This window comes from Nanorana parkeri, unplaced genomic scaffold (assembly GCF_000935625.1).
Source record: "Nanorana parkeri isolate BGI_ZX_2015 unplaced genomic scaffold, ASM93562v1 scaffold457, whole genome shotgun sequence".
Classification (NCBI taxonomy): Eukaryota; Metazoa; Chordata; class Amphibia; order Anura; family Dicroglossidae; genus Nanorana; species Nanorana parkeri.
The window spans coordinates 415,700-434,761 of record NW_017306725.1 but is presented as its reverse complement, the minus strand read 5'-3'; the positions used below and the strand labels follow the sequence as shown (position 1 = coordinate 434,761).

General features: G+C 42.3%; 1 protein-coding gene across 1 annotated transcript in view; it reads right to left on the bottom strand.

Annotated features, from left to right (window-relative positions):
- Window positions 1–2,240, bottom strand: part of VWA8 (von Willebrand factor A domain containing 8) — a 235,770-nt gene extending 233,530 nt beyond the window's left edge. The window contains 2 exon segments of the mRNA XM_018560480.1: window positions 292–447; window positions 2,114–2,240. Coding sequence (XP_018415982.1) covers window positions 292–436 — 145 coding nt within the window. The 5' untranslated portion in view covers window positions 437–447; window positions 2,114–2,240.
- Window positions 2,241–19,062: the final 16,822 nt, after the last annotated feature.

Below are 19,062 nucleotides of genomic sequence, written 5' to 3'. Positions count from 1 at the left end.
ACTTCACTTTTTTATTTTAAATGAAAAGGTGAATTTACCCTTTAAAGCTGTGCTCCTCTAAACTTTCCCGTAAAGGAAATTCACCTGGTAACCAGGACAGGAAGAGTAGGGAAATCTCCCCAATGGGAATACACACAGAAATAATTTGAGTAAGGATCTGATCATTACTCTATCCAAAACAAAACGTTTTGGCTGGAGCTGGGCTTTAAAACAAACAGACACTTGGGTGTTAGTGTTACATATGCTTTGTAAGGTATCAAGCTTTCCGATGCCAGCATTTATTAACTATACCTGTAGATGTTGTGTGACTCCTTAGTAAGACAGGTTGAGGAATTATACCCCGATAGTTCAATAATTGGTTGAACAGACATCTCACCCTCCGCAAAGAGGAAGCTGGGAGTGTGCCGCTGGAGGGCAGGCGAAGTAGGGACTGCATGGGACACAGATCTAGGTACAATGATAAACATATACTTCTCAGACTAGTGCAAAGACATTAAATATTTACTGTAATTTGAATATGTAGTAATGAAGGTTTCATTTGCATACAACTGAATTAGCTAACTTTAATACATGCGTTTATCTCAGTTACACTCATACCAAAAGGTAGTATAATCTCTATTGGGTCTTGCGAGTTCTAAAGTGGTTGTTTATGTATCAGGAACATTTGTTTGTATATTCAGCTCCTTCCATGTGTTCTATAAAACACACACTGATTGTTGTCTGACAAATGTATATATGAATGACTTTAAAATATGTTGACTGTATGACTGTGCCCTGAATTTATTAGTAATATGAATTTGTTGGGGTGAAAACACCTCCACAGATCAGATTAGCTGCATCAAGAAACAAAGTGGGTGGGAGCTGACAACTTTACTAATTAATGTCAGGGGGCAAATTGATGTGGATTATCTGTTAAAAACTCCAAACCAACACTGTTGTTGCAAGTCTTGGCATCACACACATCTGTGTCTGGATTACACTCTTCCAAGCTGAACTCCAGACAAACATATTAGGGCATTGATCTACTGGCTGAAGGATTTGTATTTCTGGCAACTCATTCCTGAGATCTATATAGCCCTGTCAGGCATCATAGGTAAGTTGGTGACCAAACTTTTAATAACACAGCTGGGTCACCTCTCTGACCCTCCATCCCATCCACCTGTGATTGGACAGTGAAGGAACATCTGCAGAGTAATAAAATCAGCAGAATACACTCTCCTCCTACCAGCAGGCTCCTACTCAGTATATCTGCATGCAGAACACCTGACTGGCTACCTGTTCAGCCCCTCCATCTCCCAGTCTGAGTACTGCTATACAGAGGCTTGCTAGAGGTTGATATTCAGATACTTCTACTCTGACTGCCTTTAGGTGATCCGTGAAAACTCATGTCTTCAGGGAGGCCTATCCCACCTCTACCTGACAACTGAACTATCACTTTCTCAAACAACTCATCCCTTACAATTACTATCCTTTGCCCCTCCCTTTTGGGAACGTTTCACACTGTGGCGTTCTGTGAATGCACGTCATTTCGGCGCGTTCAGGCAACACATCAAATGCACTTGCGGTGCCATTGCTTGTTAATTGCACTACAAATGCAGCCAGGAAAACACACGTTTTTTTCACACACATAGACCTGCGTCAAGCGCGTGGTCAAAAAACACAGGATGCTCGCAGCTGAAAACATTGCATGAGCTTCTTTGCTGCAGTTGTCGCAGAGATGAGTGGGCTGATGCGCAGCAACTGCAGCAAAGGTGCTCACAAGCACATATTTTTGGATCAGCAAGTGTAAACTGGGCCTAAGGTTGTAAGCTCCTGTGCTGAACTGTATTGTATGTGTACCATCTCCCTCTGCATTGGAAAGCTCTATGCAAACTGTTGGCACCATATAAATTCTGTAGAACAATAATAATAACAATAATAATATCTGTCTGGAGTTCCGCTTTAAGAACTATGTAGGCAGAATGTTTGAAGTGAACAGAACCCTGCAGCTGTCCATGCTGTATTATCAATGTCACTGCTCATGGCAGAGTTTACGGTGCAGCCAATGCAGGTCAGCGCACGTACATCAGTATCCAGCGTATTATAATGTCCCTCCCCAGCAACTACTTCTCACTCTGTCACTTCCCGAGTCCTCCGCGACCCCAGCTGTTGTGTCACCGGCTCATAAGCTACGGAGGAAAGGAAAAAGGAAAGCACAAAGTCCGCCCGGAAACTCTTCCCCCTCTCCAGTACTCAAGCAATGTCAATGTACAGAGCCGGTGATCGATCAAAACTACGAACTTATCGAGTTGTGGGACCACATGACAGCTGAGCCTGCGCAGAAGCCTCTCTCAGGCCATGTGACCCGCCACACGTGATGTCCTGGAGCCACGTGACTGCCAAGACTGCAGAGCGGAGGACTTGAATGTAATAGAGGGGAGTCTATGTACAGGAGACTGCGAGGTGTTTAGCAGGGATGATACAGACTATGATAGGTTGTCCCTGGAATGACTCCAATTTCAGTGTGACAACAATCTTGCTGAACTGTGTATGTAAACCCAAACGTTACAAGCTTTGTAGATGCCTCCCTTCCATTAAAGGACAGCTCCAGTTAAGACTTTTATTAACCTTTGCAGTGGAGCTACCCCAGCGCTGCAAGGGTTAACTGCTCATTTTTGCCTAGGGTCAAAGTTATACTTGCCTGAACCTCAGCCATCGGCTGACAGCGCTCCCTCCTGCTTATCTCCTCCACTGCAGCAATGGTATGTCCCTTGGTGTCCTCACATCCTATTTAGTGCATTGGACGTGATTTCTCAAGGGTCCATAGACCATTGCAGCAGAGGGGGAGAGAGGCTCCAACCGGTCCAAGGATTGGGTGAGTATAACGCACCCTAGGCAAAAACCCGCTGTTCACCCTTGCAGTGCAGAGGTAACCCCGCTGCAAGGGTTAAGAAACGTTTTAACCGGAGTTCTGCTTTCCAGGCAAACCAAAAACCTCCCCTTACAATGGGGCTACCCCTGCACTGCAAGGGTTAACTGCTCAACTACACCCAGGGTACCCCTGGCAGTCATCACTCCGCTCTGGCTTGTAGACTGTCCCTCAGGTCTCAGGGCCATGCATGAGACGTCAGCAGGCTTCCGACTACCAGAGCGGAGGGGGGAAGACATTGCAGGTGTCAGGCTTGGAGCCTGCAGGATCGGGGATCAGGTAAATAAGACTGCTTTCATTCGGTCCCTTAGGCATAAATGGGCAGTTAACCCTTGAAGCCCCGCTGCAAAGGGGAGGGGTTTGTTTGCCTGGAGAGAGGGTTTAAAAATTCTGGGTTTTCATTGTGTCAAAACTTCGCAGTTTGATTTAAAGGAGAACTATGAGGTGAGTGCTTTTCACTCACCTCATAGTTCTAGCTGACCTGTGACAATGAGACTGTCACAGGACGGCTCAGTAGATCGGGAGGTGAGCGAACACATACCGGCGTTCCCTCACTTCTGAGATAAACTATAGGCTGACATGCCGACATACAGACCAGATGAACCCTCAGCCTATATCCTGCTATTCACCACTGAATGCAGCATCATGAGACACGTAGTTCCATAGAATCTGAGAAGCAATGGCGCATGCAGACATACCGGAAGTTGGACACTTTAGCATTAAAAGATATCTAAACTCAAGAACAAAAATGTAATAAATTGCAGCCTATCAGTTTTTGGATGTGGTGTCTGCATTAGTTTTGTTTTACATGCTAGGTAATTCTCTGCTAGTACCGATAATATCTGTTGATCTTGCCAAAAATTCAGTGTCCTTGGAACTTCCTGTACACTAAACTGAAATTCTAAACAATGTTTTCAGCTTCTCCAGCTATTTTCTGTGGACTACAGAACACCTCCTTACTATGTAATGCAGATGGGCGGTATTTGTAATCCAAATCAGCAGGGCAGCCTAGGGTGACAATGCTGCCAGAGTAAGTGAGCGTTGTCAGAAAAAACTTAATGAAAGAAAACAAATGCAGCCATATTACTTTTTTTATTTTCAGGGTTAGATTTGCTTTAACACTTTACAGCAATGCAAATCCAGCTTTTCTGAGATGACTCCTTCCTGTGCAAATACACGGTTTTAGTTGAGTGGGGGAGGTTAAGCTGGGTACACAAAATTCAAATTTCATCCGATTCAAAAGGAATTGGCTGAAATGTGATCAGTGAGTGGCCCCATCTCCTTGACAAAAATTGATAAATAGATCAACTTTTGATGAGGGGACATGTGGGAAAATTGTAAGTCAAACAGAGCTTGCAGCTAGTCAGATGCAAGCACTGTATGGGTATCCTGACAGGATACCGTTAATTAACAGATGCTGTTAATGTGGATGGAGGAATCTGTCCAAGGGAGTCACCTCATAGTTCTAGCTGACCTGTGACAATGAGACTGTCACAGGACGGCTCAGTAGATCGGGAGGTGAGCGAACACATACCGGCGTTCCCTCACTTCTGAGATAAACTATAGGCTGACATGCCGACATACAGACCAGATGAACCCTCAGCCTATATCCTGCTATTCACCACTGAATGCAGCATCATGAGACACGTAGTTCCATAGAATCTGAGAAGCAATGGCGCATGCAGACATACCGGAAGTTGGACACTTTAGCATTAAAAGATATCTAAACTCAAGAACAAAAATGTAATAAATTGCAGCCTATCAGTTTTTGGATGTGGTGTCTGCATTAGTTTTGTTTTACATGCTAGGTAATTCTCTGCTAGTACCGATAATATCTGTTGATCTTGCCAAAAATTCAGTGTCCTTGGAACTTCCTGTACACTAAACTGAAATTCTAAACAATGTTTTCAGCTTCTCCAGCTATTTTCTGTGGACTACAGAACACCTCCTTACTATGTAATGCAGATGGGCGGTATTTGTAATCCAAATCAGCAGGGCAGCCTAGGGTGACAATGCTGCCAGAGTAAGTGAGCGTTGTCAGAAAAAACTTAATGAAAGAAAACAAATGCAGCCATATTACTTTTTTTATTTTCAGGGTTAGATTTGCTTTAACACTTTACAGCAATGCAAATCCAGCTTTTCTGAGATGACTCCTTCCTGTGCAAATACACGGTTTTAGTTGAGTGGGGGAGGTTAAGCTGGGTACACAAAATTCAAATTTCATCCGATTCAAAAGGAATTGGCTGAAATGTGATCAGTGAGTGGCCCCATCTCCTTGACAAAAATTGATAAATAGATCAACTTTTGATGAGGGGACATGTGGGAAAATTGTAAGTCAAACAGAGCTTGCAGCTAGTCAGATGCAAGCACTGTATGGGTATCCTGACAGGATACCGTTAATTAACAGATGCTGTTAATGTGGATGGAGGAATCTGTCCAAGGGAGGGGGCAGGCACCGCTGTCAGAATACAATGTACACAATGGGCGATTCATTCATCCATGCTGTTAATGTGGATGGAGGTATCTGTTCAGGGGACAGGGGCAGGCACAGTTGTCAGAATACAATGTACACAAAGGCGATTCATTGATGCATTCATGCTGTTAATGTGGATGGAGGAATCTGTCCAGGGGAGGGGGCAGGCACCGTTGTCAGAATAAAATGTACACAATGGGAGATTCATTCATCCATCCATGCTGTTAATGTGGATGGAGGTATCTGTTCAGGGGGCAGGGGTGGGCGCTTTCAGAATACAATGTACACAATGGGCGATTCATTCATCCATGCTTTAATGTGGGTGGAGGTATCTGTTCAGGGGACAGGGGCAGGCACCGCTGTCAGAATACAATGTACACAATGTACACATGCTGTTAATGTGGGTGGAGGAATCTGTCAGAAAATCTCTCCATATATACTCAGCTTTAGGTAGGGAACACACGGAGCAAATTTCAGCCCATTCAGCAGGAATTGGCTGAAACTCACTGCATTGGTGACCTGATTCCATCAGCAGAATCCATCCATCATCAGCAGAATCGATTGTCCTTAGATCGACTTTTACCGAAGGAGCGTGTTGGAAAATCTTTGGCCGAACAGTGCTTGCAGTGAATCAGCTGCAAGCTCCAGATAGCAGCCAGCGCCACTGCGAGAATACAATAGAAACGGGGGAATGATCCATCAACGCTGTTCAGTGTGGATGGAGAAATCTGTTCTATTGTTTTCATCCAGCGTGCAGGTTAAACCAAAAAAACAGAGCTTCAGATTATCTGTCAAGTTTTTATTACTGTAGCATCCTTTTCCAGTGACTCTGGTTCCCCTGAATTCTTGTCCTGGTAAGACTGCAACAGAAAGCAGTGAGGTGAAACCGCCCAGTGGGAAACAACAATAAAAAGCTGACGGTGAATCTATCACTTACCCACTCTATGGAAAACTTGACAAAAACCAAGTTTGTCAGAACTTGGACAGTTGGCTGTGGTCTGCAGGGTTTAACAGAGCGGCGCTGAGGCCGAACACAATCTTGCCTGGGAGGAGATTATGGCGGCAGCCCTCGGAGGACCCCCCACCTCCACTGCTGCTGAGAGCACAACGGGTCTTGTGGGGAGGAGAAGGTAAGGAGGCGAGGTACAGGGGGGCGAAGGGAGCTTGGTACCGGGGAGGTGGTGGTGGGGCGGGTATAAGGGCGTGTCTTCTTTCTACGGCTCCAGAATGGACAGTGGATCCTTATAAAGTTCCTGATTTTTGCTTGTGTTATCTTCTCATTGTAGTGTCATACCCTGAGTGGAGGTGCAGTGCTGGGCTGCGGGAACATCTGCCCCTCCCAGCCATGCATCCATATGGGCAATACTGTATGTGTGTGTGCGCTGAGTGCTGCCCCCATTCCACTGTGTGCCATAATGTGGCAGCGCTCTCTAACACGCACAATGTGCATTAAAGGGTAAGTTCACTTTCCCAAGTAATTTGGAAACATGGAATTACCCGCTCAAATATGTAACCCTCCCCCCCCCACTATACTTACCTTTCTGTGAACAGTCCCTCCCCTCCGCGGGTACAGGTCTAATGTCTGTACCCCGTACTACCGTCTAGTACAGCCCAGCACTGTGGATTTTTAATTTCGCTGGCAAATTGCGAGCACTCATTGGTCAGCATGGTCACCTGACCACATTGACCAATGAGAAGCGCTTCTTCATCGCACGTTTAAATACAGTTTTGGTTTAAATAATTTTTTTATCAGTACAAGTAGATTGTCATGAGCAAGTCGTTTTTTTTTTATTTCCACACCCCTGAGCCCTCTCCTTCTTTGGAAGTGTCTAATTACTCTCTGTGCTGGCCTAACTCCTCCACAACTCCACTCCCTACATAAACTTTTATCTAGCTGCAGGGGAAGAAGAAAAGCGGAATACTATACAGCAGGGCTCAAAATTTCAAGTCCTGAGCTACTAGCCAGGCCTTAAGAGTTACTCGCCACCAGTTGCCCCACCTAACCCCAACTTTGCGAGCTGGCGAGTGGAAATTTTGAGCCCTGCTATACAGTATCACTTGAAGTAGTGTTAAATGCTCAAACGTTTTTTCAATAATTAATCCGGATCCAATAAATATACATTGGCCAGTAAAGTATTTCTTTACATTTTTGCCCAGCTGATGCTGCATGAAGCTAAAACATTTCCGCATCATTAGAAGCATCCATTGTAAGTGACTTCATCAGCGTTTGAAATAGCTTAAAAACCTTTTGTGAGGGGAATAACACATTACCTTGTATACGATCCTTCCATTTCTGTCTTTATTCCCATCTCTAAGTCTAATTACCTGTTTGATGTTTAGAGTTATGCTCCATCCCTGTTTCGGCCTAATTTAGCTTTACTCATGTAAGGCTGCTTAGGGGGAGATTACCTTTCCCTTGTTCACATGCACTGACATTTTCCCACAATTGTGATATACTTTTTTTTCTCATCCTAGGTCGTCCCGCTTCTACCAACAAGGGGGGGCCTGGGAAGATTATTACGAATTGTTTGATTTTTGTATACCTGCCTCTTTCACAGGGGCAGTCCAATCGGGTCCACCTGTCAGTCTTTCAAGCGGACCCGATCAGTTGCCCAATGTAAGTCTATGGGCAGCCGTGTGTAAATGGATGGGCATCCGTTTACACCCGGTTATCTCTAACTCTGGCCAGGTCCGTGTGGCGCCATCTGATATGTCACTATAAAATTTTGTGTATATCTGGACTGTAATCAGTCTAGATTCTATTTTGTTCTCAGTTCTGCATTCTACAGGTTTCCCTGAGTTTGCTGGATTGATTGCTCCCCCTGTTGCTGGGTTGAGGACTCAGCATACAGTGAGGGAGGATCCATCCTCAGACTGTGACTGTGCACCTGACTCTAACCAATCCCTGAGAGGTATAGCTGAAGGCCGGTGATAAAAGGTTTGGGGACACTTTCCAGAACTCTCTCCGCCCCATGGGAGGAGGCCTGTGTTATATAGAAGCCTGGCCTGGGCCTCAGCACGTGGCAGGTGCTGGGGGCCTAGAGGCCTAAGATACTACAGATGCCTGGCTTGGGCCTCGGCACGTGGCAGGTGCTGGGGGCCTAGGGGCCGAAGATACTACTGGATATCTGGTATGCACCTCAGCATGTGGCAGGTGCTGGGGGCCCAGAGACTTCAGATGCTGCTGGAAGGAGACCTGATGGAAGCTGGGCTGGAGATGGAATCTGCTTATCGAGGAGTGTCGCAGAGGAGCTGGTGAGAGCTACCGTCTGGAACCCTGTAAGAGATCCCTCACCCTATTCCCAGGTGCTTTACAGCCAGTTGTTGCATTAGAAGTCTAGAGATAGTTCTCTAGACTTCTCTCTCAATGTCCTGGACTACCCTGGCTGTCCTCTGTGCTATTCCTATTACTGGTCGCTGTTACAGGACCGTTGTGCTACTGATTCTAGCCGTTGCTACGGGAGAATACAGAGTCCTCTGAATTATTACCCAGGTATCCTACAATCCCAAACCCTCTCTCCTAGTTGATCCTGTGAAATAAATGCTGAAAAGACCCTATGACTCGAGCCTGTTCTGTTCCGGAGTGTCGGTGTTGCTGGATCTGAGAAAGGAGCCTGTTGCTGGCAAAACAGGTAGGAGAGCCCAAGTTCATATTCAGCGGCTCCTTCGGGGTGAACGATACATCCGTAAAAACAAACAGATCAGTGATACGTTTCACTGGACCTGATTGTTGCAGATTGGGGACGTGTCAGTTTACATCCGATTCCCCATAGATTGACATAGGGTCCGTTAGTTTCAGTCCTTTCCTCCATCGCAAGGTGGAGGAAAAGACTGTATGGACACGGATGTTACAGAAGTGGCATCCGCTCCATACTACTCTAATAAAGAGGGGATCCGTGCACAGATCCTCTCCTGATCAGCCCGTGTGAAAGGGGCCCTAAAGCCTTCAACAAAGCCTGCCAAAATGTTTTGCAAAAACCTGCTGTACACACTCATCTTACAATGGATATATGAACAAGACCTTAGCAAAAAGAACTTACTCAGGGAAACATCCAGCGCATGTCCTGAAAATAACAATTAGATATGCAAAAATAACAAAATTGCTTAAGGTAATAAAACATTTGTTTCGTCTTCTTATTAGCATTAGACAAATTGTTGACAATCAAGTTGCTATGGGCAAAACAACAAATTTTCCTTTACACATTAAGAAGGTATCACAGAATGCTTTTGATTCAGCTGGTTTATTGACCAGACATATTATAGTAGGAAAAAACAGAAGTTCTACGGAAAATTGGTTGTTTTCTATCATTTGAAAAGAAGCATTGGAACAAATCAAGCACTGATTATCTCCATAGAGGAGCGGTTGAGAACAAGTGCTTCAGAAGATGGAAAATCAATGAGACATGTGCATGCTTATTTTTCTGTAATCCCAAATTCAGAGCTCATTAGTGCTGGAAATTGTATGCATAATTCATAATGTAGGAATGTGAAAATATGCCTAAATTGATGGGAAAAAAAGGGTTTGATTTTTTTGCAATAGCCATTGAAGATTTCTACAATGTCTGTGTTGTAGATTATACATAAGCAATTTGTGTCTCTCCAGCTGCTGTTAGATATAAAGCTTTAATGTTGGTATTTGTGTGTGTGTATTCTGAGTTAAAATACCTACAGTCACAAACTTGTCAGCTCTGTAGCCTAAACCCATATTTGCAATGTACCACAGCCCTGATCTCCATTTACTGCTGCCCAACGATAGATTTTAACCCCAGGAAACTGTTATTGTGCTACCCCCTCTGATCACAGTTAGGCTAGCCACACTGTTAGATTTCTCTCATTTAGTCATGTATTAGATTGCCCTATCCATGCTAAACAGTATGGATAGTGGAATCTCCGCTGTTCCGGTTACAACTCAAAATTTTTGATTTTCTTGCATTTTCCTAGAAAGGACAGAGACAGCAAATAAATATTACAGGGGTTTAACCCTTCACAACTTTATCCAAAACTAACAAAAGTGTTGACTTTATAAACACTTTAAATCATTTTCTTGTTAAGAGCCAAAGATGTGTGGAAAGATCAAAAGCAGATAAAATGTCATCCTGCATATTCTGCTTTTCTAGGACCAGTCGTATCTTGTTTATCCACAGTCAGGGTCTGACCATACCGATCAGTCTCCTTGTTCGTTTGAAGATGCAGTAGCCATTCACCCTACATGCACACATGTTCTTTTTAATTTGTAATCGTCAGAGGCTTGATTTACACATCCTATGTACATGAACTGAAACTGGTAGTTTATCTGACAAAACAGGTGTATAGCATTGGGATAAAGGAGAGCTGTTTGGTTTGGGTAGTAGTTTGAGCCTAGCGGTGTAATTGTTGCTTTGCTGGAGAGGCTCAGTCCAGAAATGGCTCACACCAAATCCGAGTACCTGTAACAGTTCAGGATATTGTGGAATTTTTGTGCTGTGCTTATTTAGCTTGTTTGAGAAAACATTATGTTGAAGTTTATGTAAAGAAAACCCTTAAAACTGCCTATTTTTATATTCTGCAGAGATGAAGAAGGTTTCTGATGAATTCATGGTTATTCTTTTTAAGCTGTGTAATGTACCTGTGTTCTTCTAATTTTTTTGTAAAATGTGTTTGCTGCATTGTGTGTGTACACTAAATTAGAAAAAGGGACCTTTTTGCAAAGAATCAGGTTCCCTTTCTGGATTATGATGTCTGACTCTGAATAAGGACCCCAGAAAAGTAACTGCTTTTTAACTTGCTACATCTCCAAGGTGTGGAAGCAATACAAAGTTTTAGCAATCACTATTGCCAGTTGATCAGAGATGATTCTACATTGGTTGCTCATGACATATCCGTCCAAGAAGGAAGCCAGCTGCAAAGTTCTGCTTTTATGGCTGTTCGAGTTCTTATCAACCAAAGCTTTCATCATTGCATTTCTATTTCAACATATAGCCATCAGTCAACACTTCTAAGAAGTCGTTGGTGGGCTTTGGTGAAGCTCTCTTTCAACAAGGCCCATCTGTCAAACTGCATCCCTATGGAATCTTTAGAAAAAAAAAGGTTTACCCCACCTTAGAAGATATACTCCTATGGAGACTGCCAGCTACTCCCGTTAGGAAAGTGATATCATCTGCTAAAGGGGTAAACTATCCTGTAACCAGTTACATACCATAAAACTAAAATCTTTAGTCTCTCCAGTTTGTCTGCAGACTTAATCCGTGTAATCCTTACCAAGAAGCCTTGTTCTTTTGCAGGTAAACATCACCCTACTCCAGAACCTGCTTTAATTATTTATCATGCCTGTATTCTGCCTGCTGCACTACTGCATGGCTCACCAGGGAAGGCTTATGTACTGTGTAGTCTTATGACAAGATTCTAACCTGAGGTTATAGCTCTGGATTACCAGAACACCATGGTCTCTGTAAAATCATGCAACTGATTTCCTGCTTTTATTTAAAGGAAAATTTTGGGATGAGTGAAATACACTCCATCCCAATAGTTAGAGCCGATGTGTGACACTGCAGCTGTCACACGACAGCTCTATTGATCAAGAACTGAGCGATCACAAACCGCTGATCGCTGAGATCCTGATCTTCTCCCAGCAGAGAGTGGTGACTGACAGTCACCCCTCCCCACAGGGATTCCCCCCTCCCCTCCGGTTCCTCTAGGGTACCTTTCGTACCCATTCTGATGCTTGGTTTGAACTTCAGCAGATCATATTAACTTCATCTACATGCCTAAATGCATTGAGTTGCTGCCATTTGATTGGCTGATTAGATATGCTAGTTAATAAGCAGTTGAACAGGTGTACTTTACAAAGTGCTTAGTGAGTATAAGTGGCAATCAGTATAAACAACCAAAAAGCACCTCCCCTTTTTTCTGTTTCTATTGGAGTACAAATCAATCTACTTATGGATACTGAAAATAATTATGAATACAATAAGAATACGATAATCTTTATTGGAACAAAATATAAATTTACAGGTTTTTTTTTGTTCCTATTATGCACAAGCCTGTGATCTGTATGAATAGGGCAGCAGAGGTGTAGCTTTTTAATAACTGTATGAAGTTTCTCTAAATGATCAGTTTAGTTGTATTTTACAGTTAGCATTCAAAGAGAGCTGCTCTATATGGCCCCTGCTTGTCAGACAGAGACTTCCAGGCAAACAGCTAAATCAAAGATAAAATACATATATGAGAGTTATTTTACTTGTTATAGGATTGGTATTTCTGTAAAGCAATACAGTTACTCAATGGTGAAGAGGAAGCAACAGGCCTATGAGCTCATCTCTTTGTCACTCTGCTCTCTAGATTTGAATAAGGCCATGCTCCTACACTAGGGATGCTAAGAGTATTGCCCAATTCAAGTCCACAGGGACTTACTGCACAGTCATGGTCAGCACTGGAGAACATTATGGGGCTGAGAGTGTATACACTGGAGAAGGCCACTGCTGTCATGGAGAGGTAAGTAAGTACCTAGATGGGGAGGTTCTAGGTTAGATCATTGTCCTTTATTCATTAGCAAAAAATAAAGATAGTCCCAAATATATTTATATAGAAATAATAAAACTAATCTTAAATCATTGTATTTTCTTACTCTGCGCTTTGATATATTCAGCGATGTAAAAATTCTGCCACCTAGTTAATAGATATGACAGTAGTAGTAACATAAATGTATCGTTGACTACTTGAAGAGGATTATGGACAACAAAATATTGTGTCTCTGAAAGTAAAACTCCTCCACAAAGGCACAGTAATGTGGAACAGACATTTTATCGCCCACTGACTATAAAAGCAGTTAATCTGGTAGTAATGTTTCCATTCAGAATAAATACCGTCTTACTCTGATCACCCCTGAGAACAGAACTTTTAAAGCCTCATTCCAGTATCTGTAGCCATTAACAGACCAGCCCTTTTTACACAGGAGGATAACAGGGATGCATCTGATAACACTACAGCTATTCCAACTCTGAAAGCCTTTCAGGCTGTGTTCAGGGAATATAAGATTTTTAAGGAGCTGTTTGAGATAACACTCTAAACCTCTTTTATGCCAATCTTCAAATGGCATCACTCCAGAACCTGCATTATTCAATGATCCAGCTCAATCCAACTCACTTTATTATATGCACGCTTACTTCATTCTTCCCATTACACCTACCTACTTTTCCCAGCAAAATAAAAAAGGTAATAAGACAACTGTTATTGCAGAAATATGGTGCAGAAGGAATCTCATAAAACACTGTCAGACAGATGTCAATCATGCAGTTCTTCTTGCAACAGTGAGGTCGGGTTCCTGTCTCTTGAAGGCCTTAAGGAATGCATGAGCTGAGCACAGCTGATTGCTAAGTTGAACCGCAGTGCAGAGTACTTACTATATTTGAATCCCCCAAGTCATTGATCAGAAAGGCTCCTTTGGGGCACAACATAAGGAGCATTTAGTTCAGGAACACTGGCAAGGGGTTTAGGTTTTACTGTGTTTGAGTTAAAGTGGACCTTTACCCTCTTTCACTAGAAATCACATCAACGTGCAGCTCCGCATGCTGATTTAAAATCATCTTACATTCATTAGTTAAACTTGTTTTCATTTACTTACAAATAGAGTTCATTTAGTTCCTGGTCCACTTCTGTAATGTGCCAAAGCACTGCATCCTGGGAAGGTTACATCAGCAGAGCATTGCTGGGAAATCTCATCTGTAATCTCATGAGATCTCAGGGAAAGGCATTTTCCTTCCCTGAGATGATGTGCATGGTCACATGTCCTAGTCACCTGTCTAGTCACATATTCCAGAGTTCCAGGAAGTAAAGGGACACATAGTAATCTGCCCTTAGTAAACATGGCCACTGTCCGAAGACTGGGGAAGAAAAGAGAAATAAGGTATGCAAATAATACAAAGCCTGCGATTATCTATAAGTGTGTATATGTGTTTATAGAAGGCTTTAACTAAACATTTCTAAAGGTGTGTTTGTTGTTCTTTTAAAGATATAGATGCAGTTCCTATTTCATGCATATTGTCTTCAGAAGCAAATGCAGTGTGTTTTCAAGTGCTTTCAGAGAAAAATGGCTTATGTCTGAGATCAATCTGAGATAAGTTTTAAATATATTATTTGCAATATATTCTCTTTGGCTTATATTGAAGTATAAACATAAAGTAACATAATATATCGAAAAAGCAACAATAAATACATGTGTACACTAATTCATAAGATTCACAATTCAACAAATCAATGTCAGATCAAATAATTGATAAATGGCTCATAAAGTCTTAAAGGAGAACTATGGGGTTAAGGCTTTTCCCCATAGTTTTCCTTAAGGTAACGGGAGGACACAAACTAGCGTCCTCCCGTCACCCTAAGCTCAGTATACCGTGAGCTACAGCTTGCGGTATACTGAGACGCCGCAGCTGAAGCGGATCCCGACAATTATGTCTGGATCCGCCCAGCTGCGTGAGTGACAGCTGGCTCTGCCTATCTAGAGGCGGAGCCAGCTGTACCCGCCCCCTTCCCCGCCCGACCCACTAGTCAGCGCTGGCGGATCGGAGCGGGGGGAATCCAGCCCCTCCCCTGTCGCGGCAGAGAGCTGTGACAGGATCGAGAGGTGAGCGAACGCCGGTATGTGTTCGCTCACCTCCCGATCTACTAAGCCGACCTGTGACAGTCTCATTGTCACAGGTCGGCTAGAACTATGAGGTGAGTGAAAAGCACTCACCTTATAGTTCTCCTTTAAGAGTCCTCATAGATCTGAAACTGTCTCTCTATGTGTTTTCATACCTGAACCAGTGGGTGGTTCATGCATATGGCCAGGAAACACCCTACCTAACTCCCCACTACTGGGTAATTGTAGAAGAGATGTGACAGCTATCAGAAAGGTTAGGCCAATCTCACCATTTTACAGTTAGATCAGGGAATGCTCTAATTTCTGTTGGCCTTCCCTATGCCCCATTGGCAAGCCTGCTCTGAAAAATAATTGATTGGAGAGCTGGATTTTCTTGGCTGATTGCTGTTGTTTTCCCCACTTCTCTTACCATCTGCATAGCCCAGATCTTTTGGTGGCTGGATAATGCATGCTGTCTAGTGTGTGTAGCAGTTTACTCATATATATGAAAAATTAATGATATTAATTAATATTTATTAATTATTAATGTAAATAGAGGCTATAGGTTTGATTTACTAAAGGCAAATAAGCTGTTCACTTTGCAAGCAAAGTTTCTCTTTACTTAGTGAATGGAGTGAAATTTCGCTTTGCAAAGAATACCCAATCATGTGCAAGGAAATAAAAAAGTATGTTTGCTTGCACATGATTGGGTGATGGAAGTTGGTAGAGCTTCACCTCATTCACTAAGCTAAGGGAACATTTTTCTGCAAAGTGCAAATTCCCTTTGCAAAGTGAATAGCCTATTTGCCTTTAGTAAGTCAACCCCTATATGTGTTTTTACAGTTCATAGGCTGTATACCCTTTTAACTGCTGTAAGAAACCTGAGCAGTATGCGGCTAAAACAGGGCTGCCTGCCAAAGGACATTTGGAGACTCATATAGCTGGAACAAGGCAAATAAACAACAGCAATATGATGCTATTCATCCCAATTTTGGGGAATCCTCATACATATACAATGGGGTATTGCCTCACCTGAAATCCCAAACATACGCAAGTCATAGTAATCATAGGTCAGGGTGACTTTTTGACCTTAGGTTCTTAGTACCAACAAAATGCAGATGATGGATAAACTTAAAACTTGGCAGTGTAGTACAAATAACCCCAAACTAGGGAAATACTCTTATGTATATAAATAGAGATACAAAGTGGAATATGAAGGTCAAGAATTAGGTCTGTAAATTAGTTAAGACAGGGTAAAATCAGATAATCACAGCCAGGTCAAACACAGCACATCTACAAGGGCAAGAAGACAGACTTGGCACCTACCCAACTATGGATCCAGGAAGCAGTCTGTAGCCTAAACCTGCTCTTTAACCTATGAAGGACACTTTGTACATCAAAAATAAAATGCCTGTGGCTGTTTAAATTCCCACAGGAGTATAGCACAGCTATGGTTGGACGCAGGGTGCAACATGACATTATTGCCTCTCGTCCAATCAGAGAATGCCTAGTATTCATTAATAAAAATACTATGCTTTCACTGAATGGCCACTGTGCAGAGTAAGTGTTTTCACAACAGATGGGAAGTCACTCAACACAGCGGGAGTACCAGGACCTGGAAGATCATTGTAAAGCATTGTAGCAGCTCCAGCTACTACAGTGTTTTACAGGATCCCTGTGGCACTACCAGGTATAAAATATGTATACTTACATTGGGCCAAGCTGGATAAATGTAAGTAAAAATAATTATTTATACCTGGGTTTCAGCTTTAAAGCCACTTACTTTCAAATAAAAATAGTAACGAGACAAAAGATGCCTTTTATTCCCCCTTCTTGTTCTCCTTAGCAGTTCCGCTTCTGGCAAAATTCATATGCGATAATTCTAATATTCAAATTCCTATCTAGCGGGGACACACCATAAATTAGGTCTATTCAGTAATGAGGCTCTACTTCTTATACCTAACCTCATAACTTCTATACCCAACCAATTACAGTATAACTGTATATTTCAATTATGCTTCATACAATGCCTTTGTTTGTACCATATCATACAATTGCAACTAAATATGAAATACATGGGGGATGATTCCCCCCACCCCCATGTATTATTGCCTCTGTACAAAAAAAATATATTAAACAGAAAATGTTAAACGCTTAATACAGAGTGCGCATGTGACATACATTTTACAAAGCATTAAAGGATTTCTAAAGCAAAAGGTCGGCAGTAGCTTTTTCCTTTCACACCAGTCACTCAAAACACTGTACGGAGCAGGGAACGAGGGAGTGGGACAAGTCATTCCTCTGTAAGCAACAGGACTTTTTCAGCAAAGCATTTAGGGTTCACACCTAGGTGTATCGAATATGCGCGTTTGTTTCGTGGCGCGCGTTTTTACGTGCGATTCGCGGAAAAAAAAACGCGCGACAAACGCGCGTTTACGAGGGCTACTTGGCTGTATCCCAATGGAAACGCGCAATAAAAACGCCCCAAAGAAGCTCCTGTACTTCTTTGGGAGTAGGGCTTTTGTAGCACGTTCATACAGCCTGTAATACGCCCAGGTGTGAACCATACCCATAGGAAATAATGGGATTTCGGTGTTTGAGCGTTTTGCAGAGCGTTCGAACGCGCTACGAAACGCCCAGGTGTGAACCAGGCCTTAATGTTAATCAGGTAAACATGTACAAATGGGCTTAGAGCTTCACCTGCTCCCTGGAGCCTGCAAATATTAAATATGTGTCAAATATTTTTTAAATGACCTGACTAAAAAGAACTTTGAAAACTGAAAAGTCCTGAACATAATGACAACATAAAATATATTATTCCCTTGTAGAGAGAGATATGTAGGCTGCCATTGCTGAGCTCTCCTTCTGTTAGTTGTTGGGGTGCCACACTAATCCAATAGTTTTAGTGCTTTGAGTCAATGACCCTGAACAAGTATGTCAGTTAGATAGTATGACTTAGCATGCTGCATACTTGTTCCAAAATAGTGAGACAGAACCCAGAAAAGGTCAGTATTTGTCCTCATTCTGCAAATACCTCAAAGCTCGAATTTAACTATCTAACCCCTTTTCTAAAAAAAAGTTCAATGGAACATTGTGATAGGAAATTCAACATATATAATTATGCTCAGGCTCAGATACTTTCTAGTGCTTTATCTGACAATGACTGCATTGTTTACATTCTGTTTTAATGTCTTGATGCACTGTTGTTTATTGACTGTATATGTTTACTTTTGCTTTACTGTATCTTATCTGATATTTACATACTTTGTTTACTTTTATGTTTCCGGAAAAATGGTAAATAATGTTACAAATTGGCTTCTCTTGCACTCCATAAAAACTGAATGACAAAATGAATATGTAAAACAAAACCTAACATCTTATTGGTTGCTAAGTGACATCTGCATTTTGTTTTCGCTTTGTACATTTGTGGAGTGTTTTAATGGTAGGGAAAAATACTCATCTGAAGAACCCATAACCATAGTGTTCCTAAGAGTAAACTGGCAATTTCACGTGACTTTAACGATTTTCCGACTTGCTCAGGTTTCAGATTTAGGAGGTAATTTAATCAAGCTGGAGCTGCTGTTCAGCCTGTTATTGGACAAAACCCGCACTGATTTAAGTGAGTGTTTCCGGCTGATAACATCCCATAAAGGCACTTTGGTCATTATTAAATTAGTGCTTTAATGTGGAGGAGACACTGCTTTTTCCAATTACACTTAACAATACTAATTGGAATCATTCTTGAAACATGGGGCCTAATGACAGCCCTACATTATCTGTAGTTTTGATGCAAATGAAAGCCTGTCATGCTGTGTACAAGGATTTGACAGTGTGTCTCAGCATCTTCTATCTTCCATATTTAAGATCAATGCACAACAATTTCCTTGTCACATCGAAGAAGTGAGTTGGGGCCTCCTGATGAGCTGGTGCAATGAACAGACAATTTAGATGCCTCTTTAACCATGACCTGTCAATTACCCTTTTTAATTGCAGTGAATATTAAACAACCTACAGTACAAGACAGCAGCATCTGCTTTCTGGTGTATTTGTATTGTATTTGCGTCAGATTATATTATTCTTGTA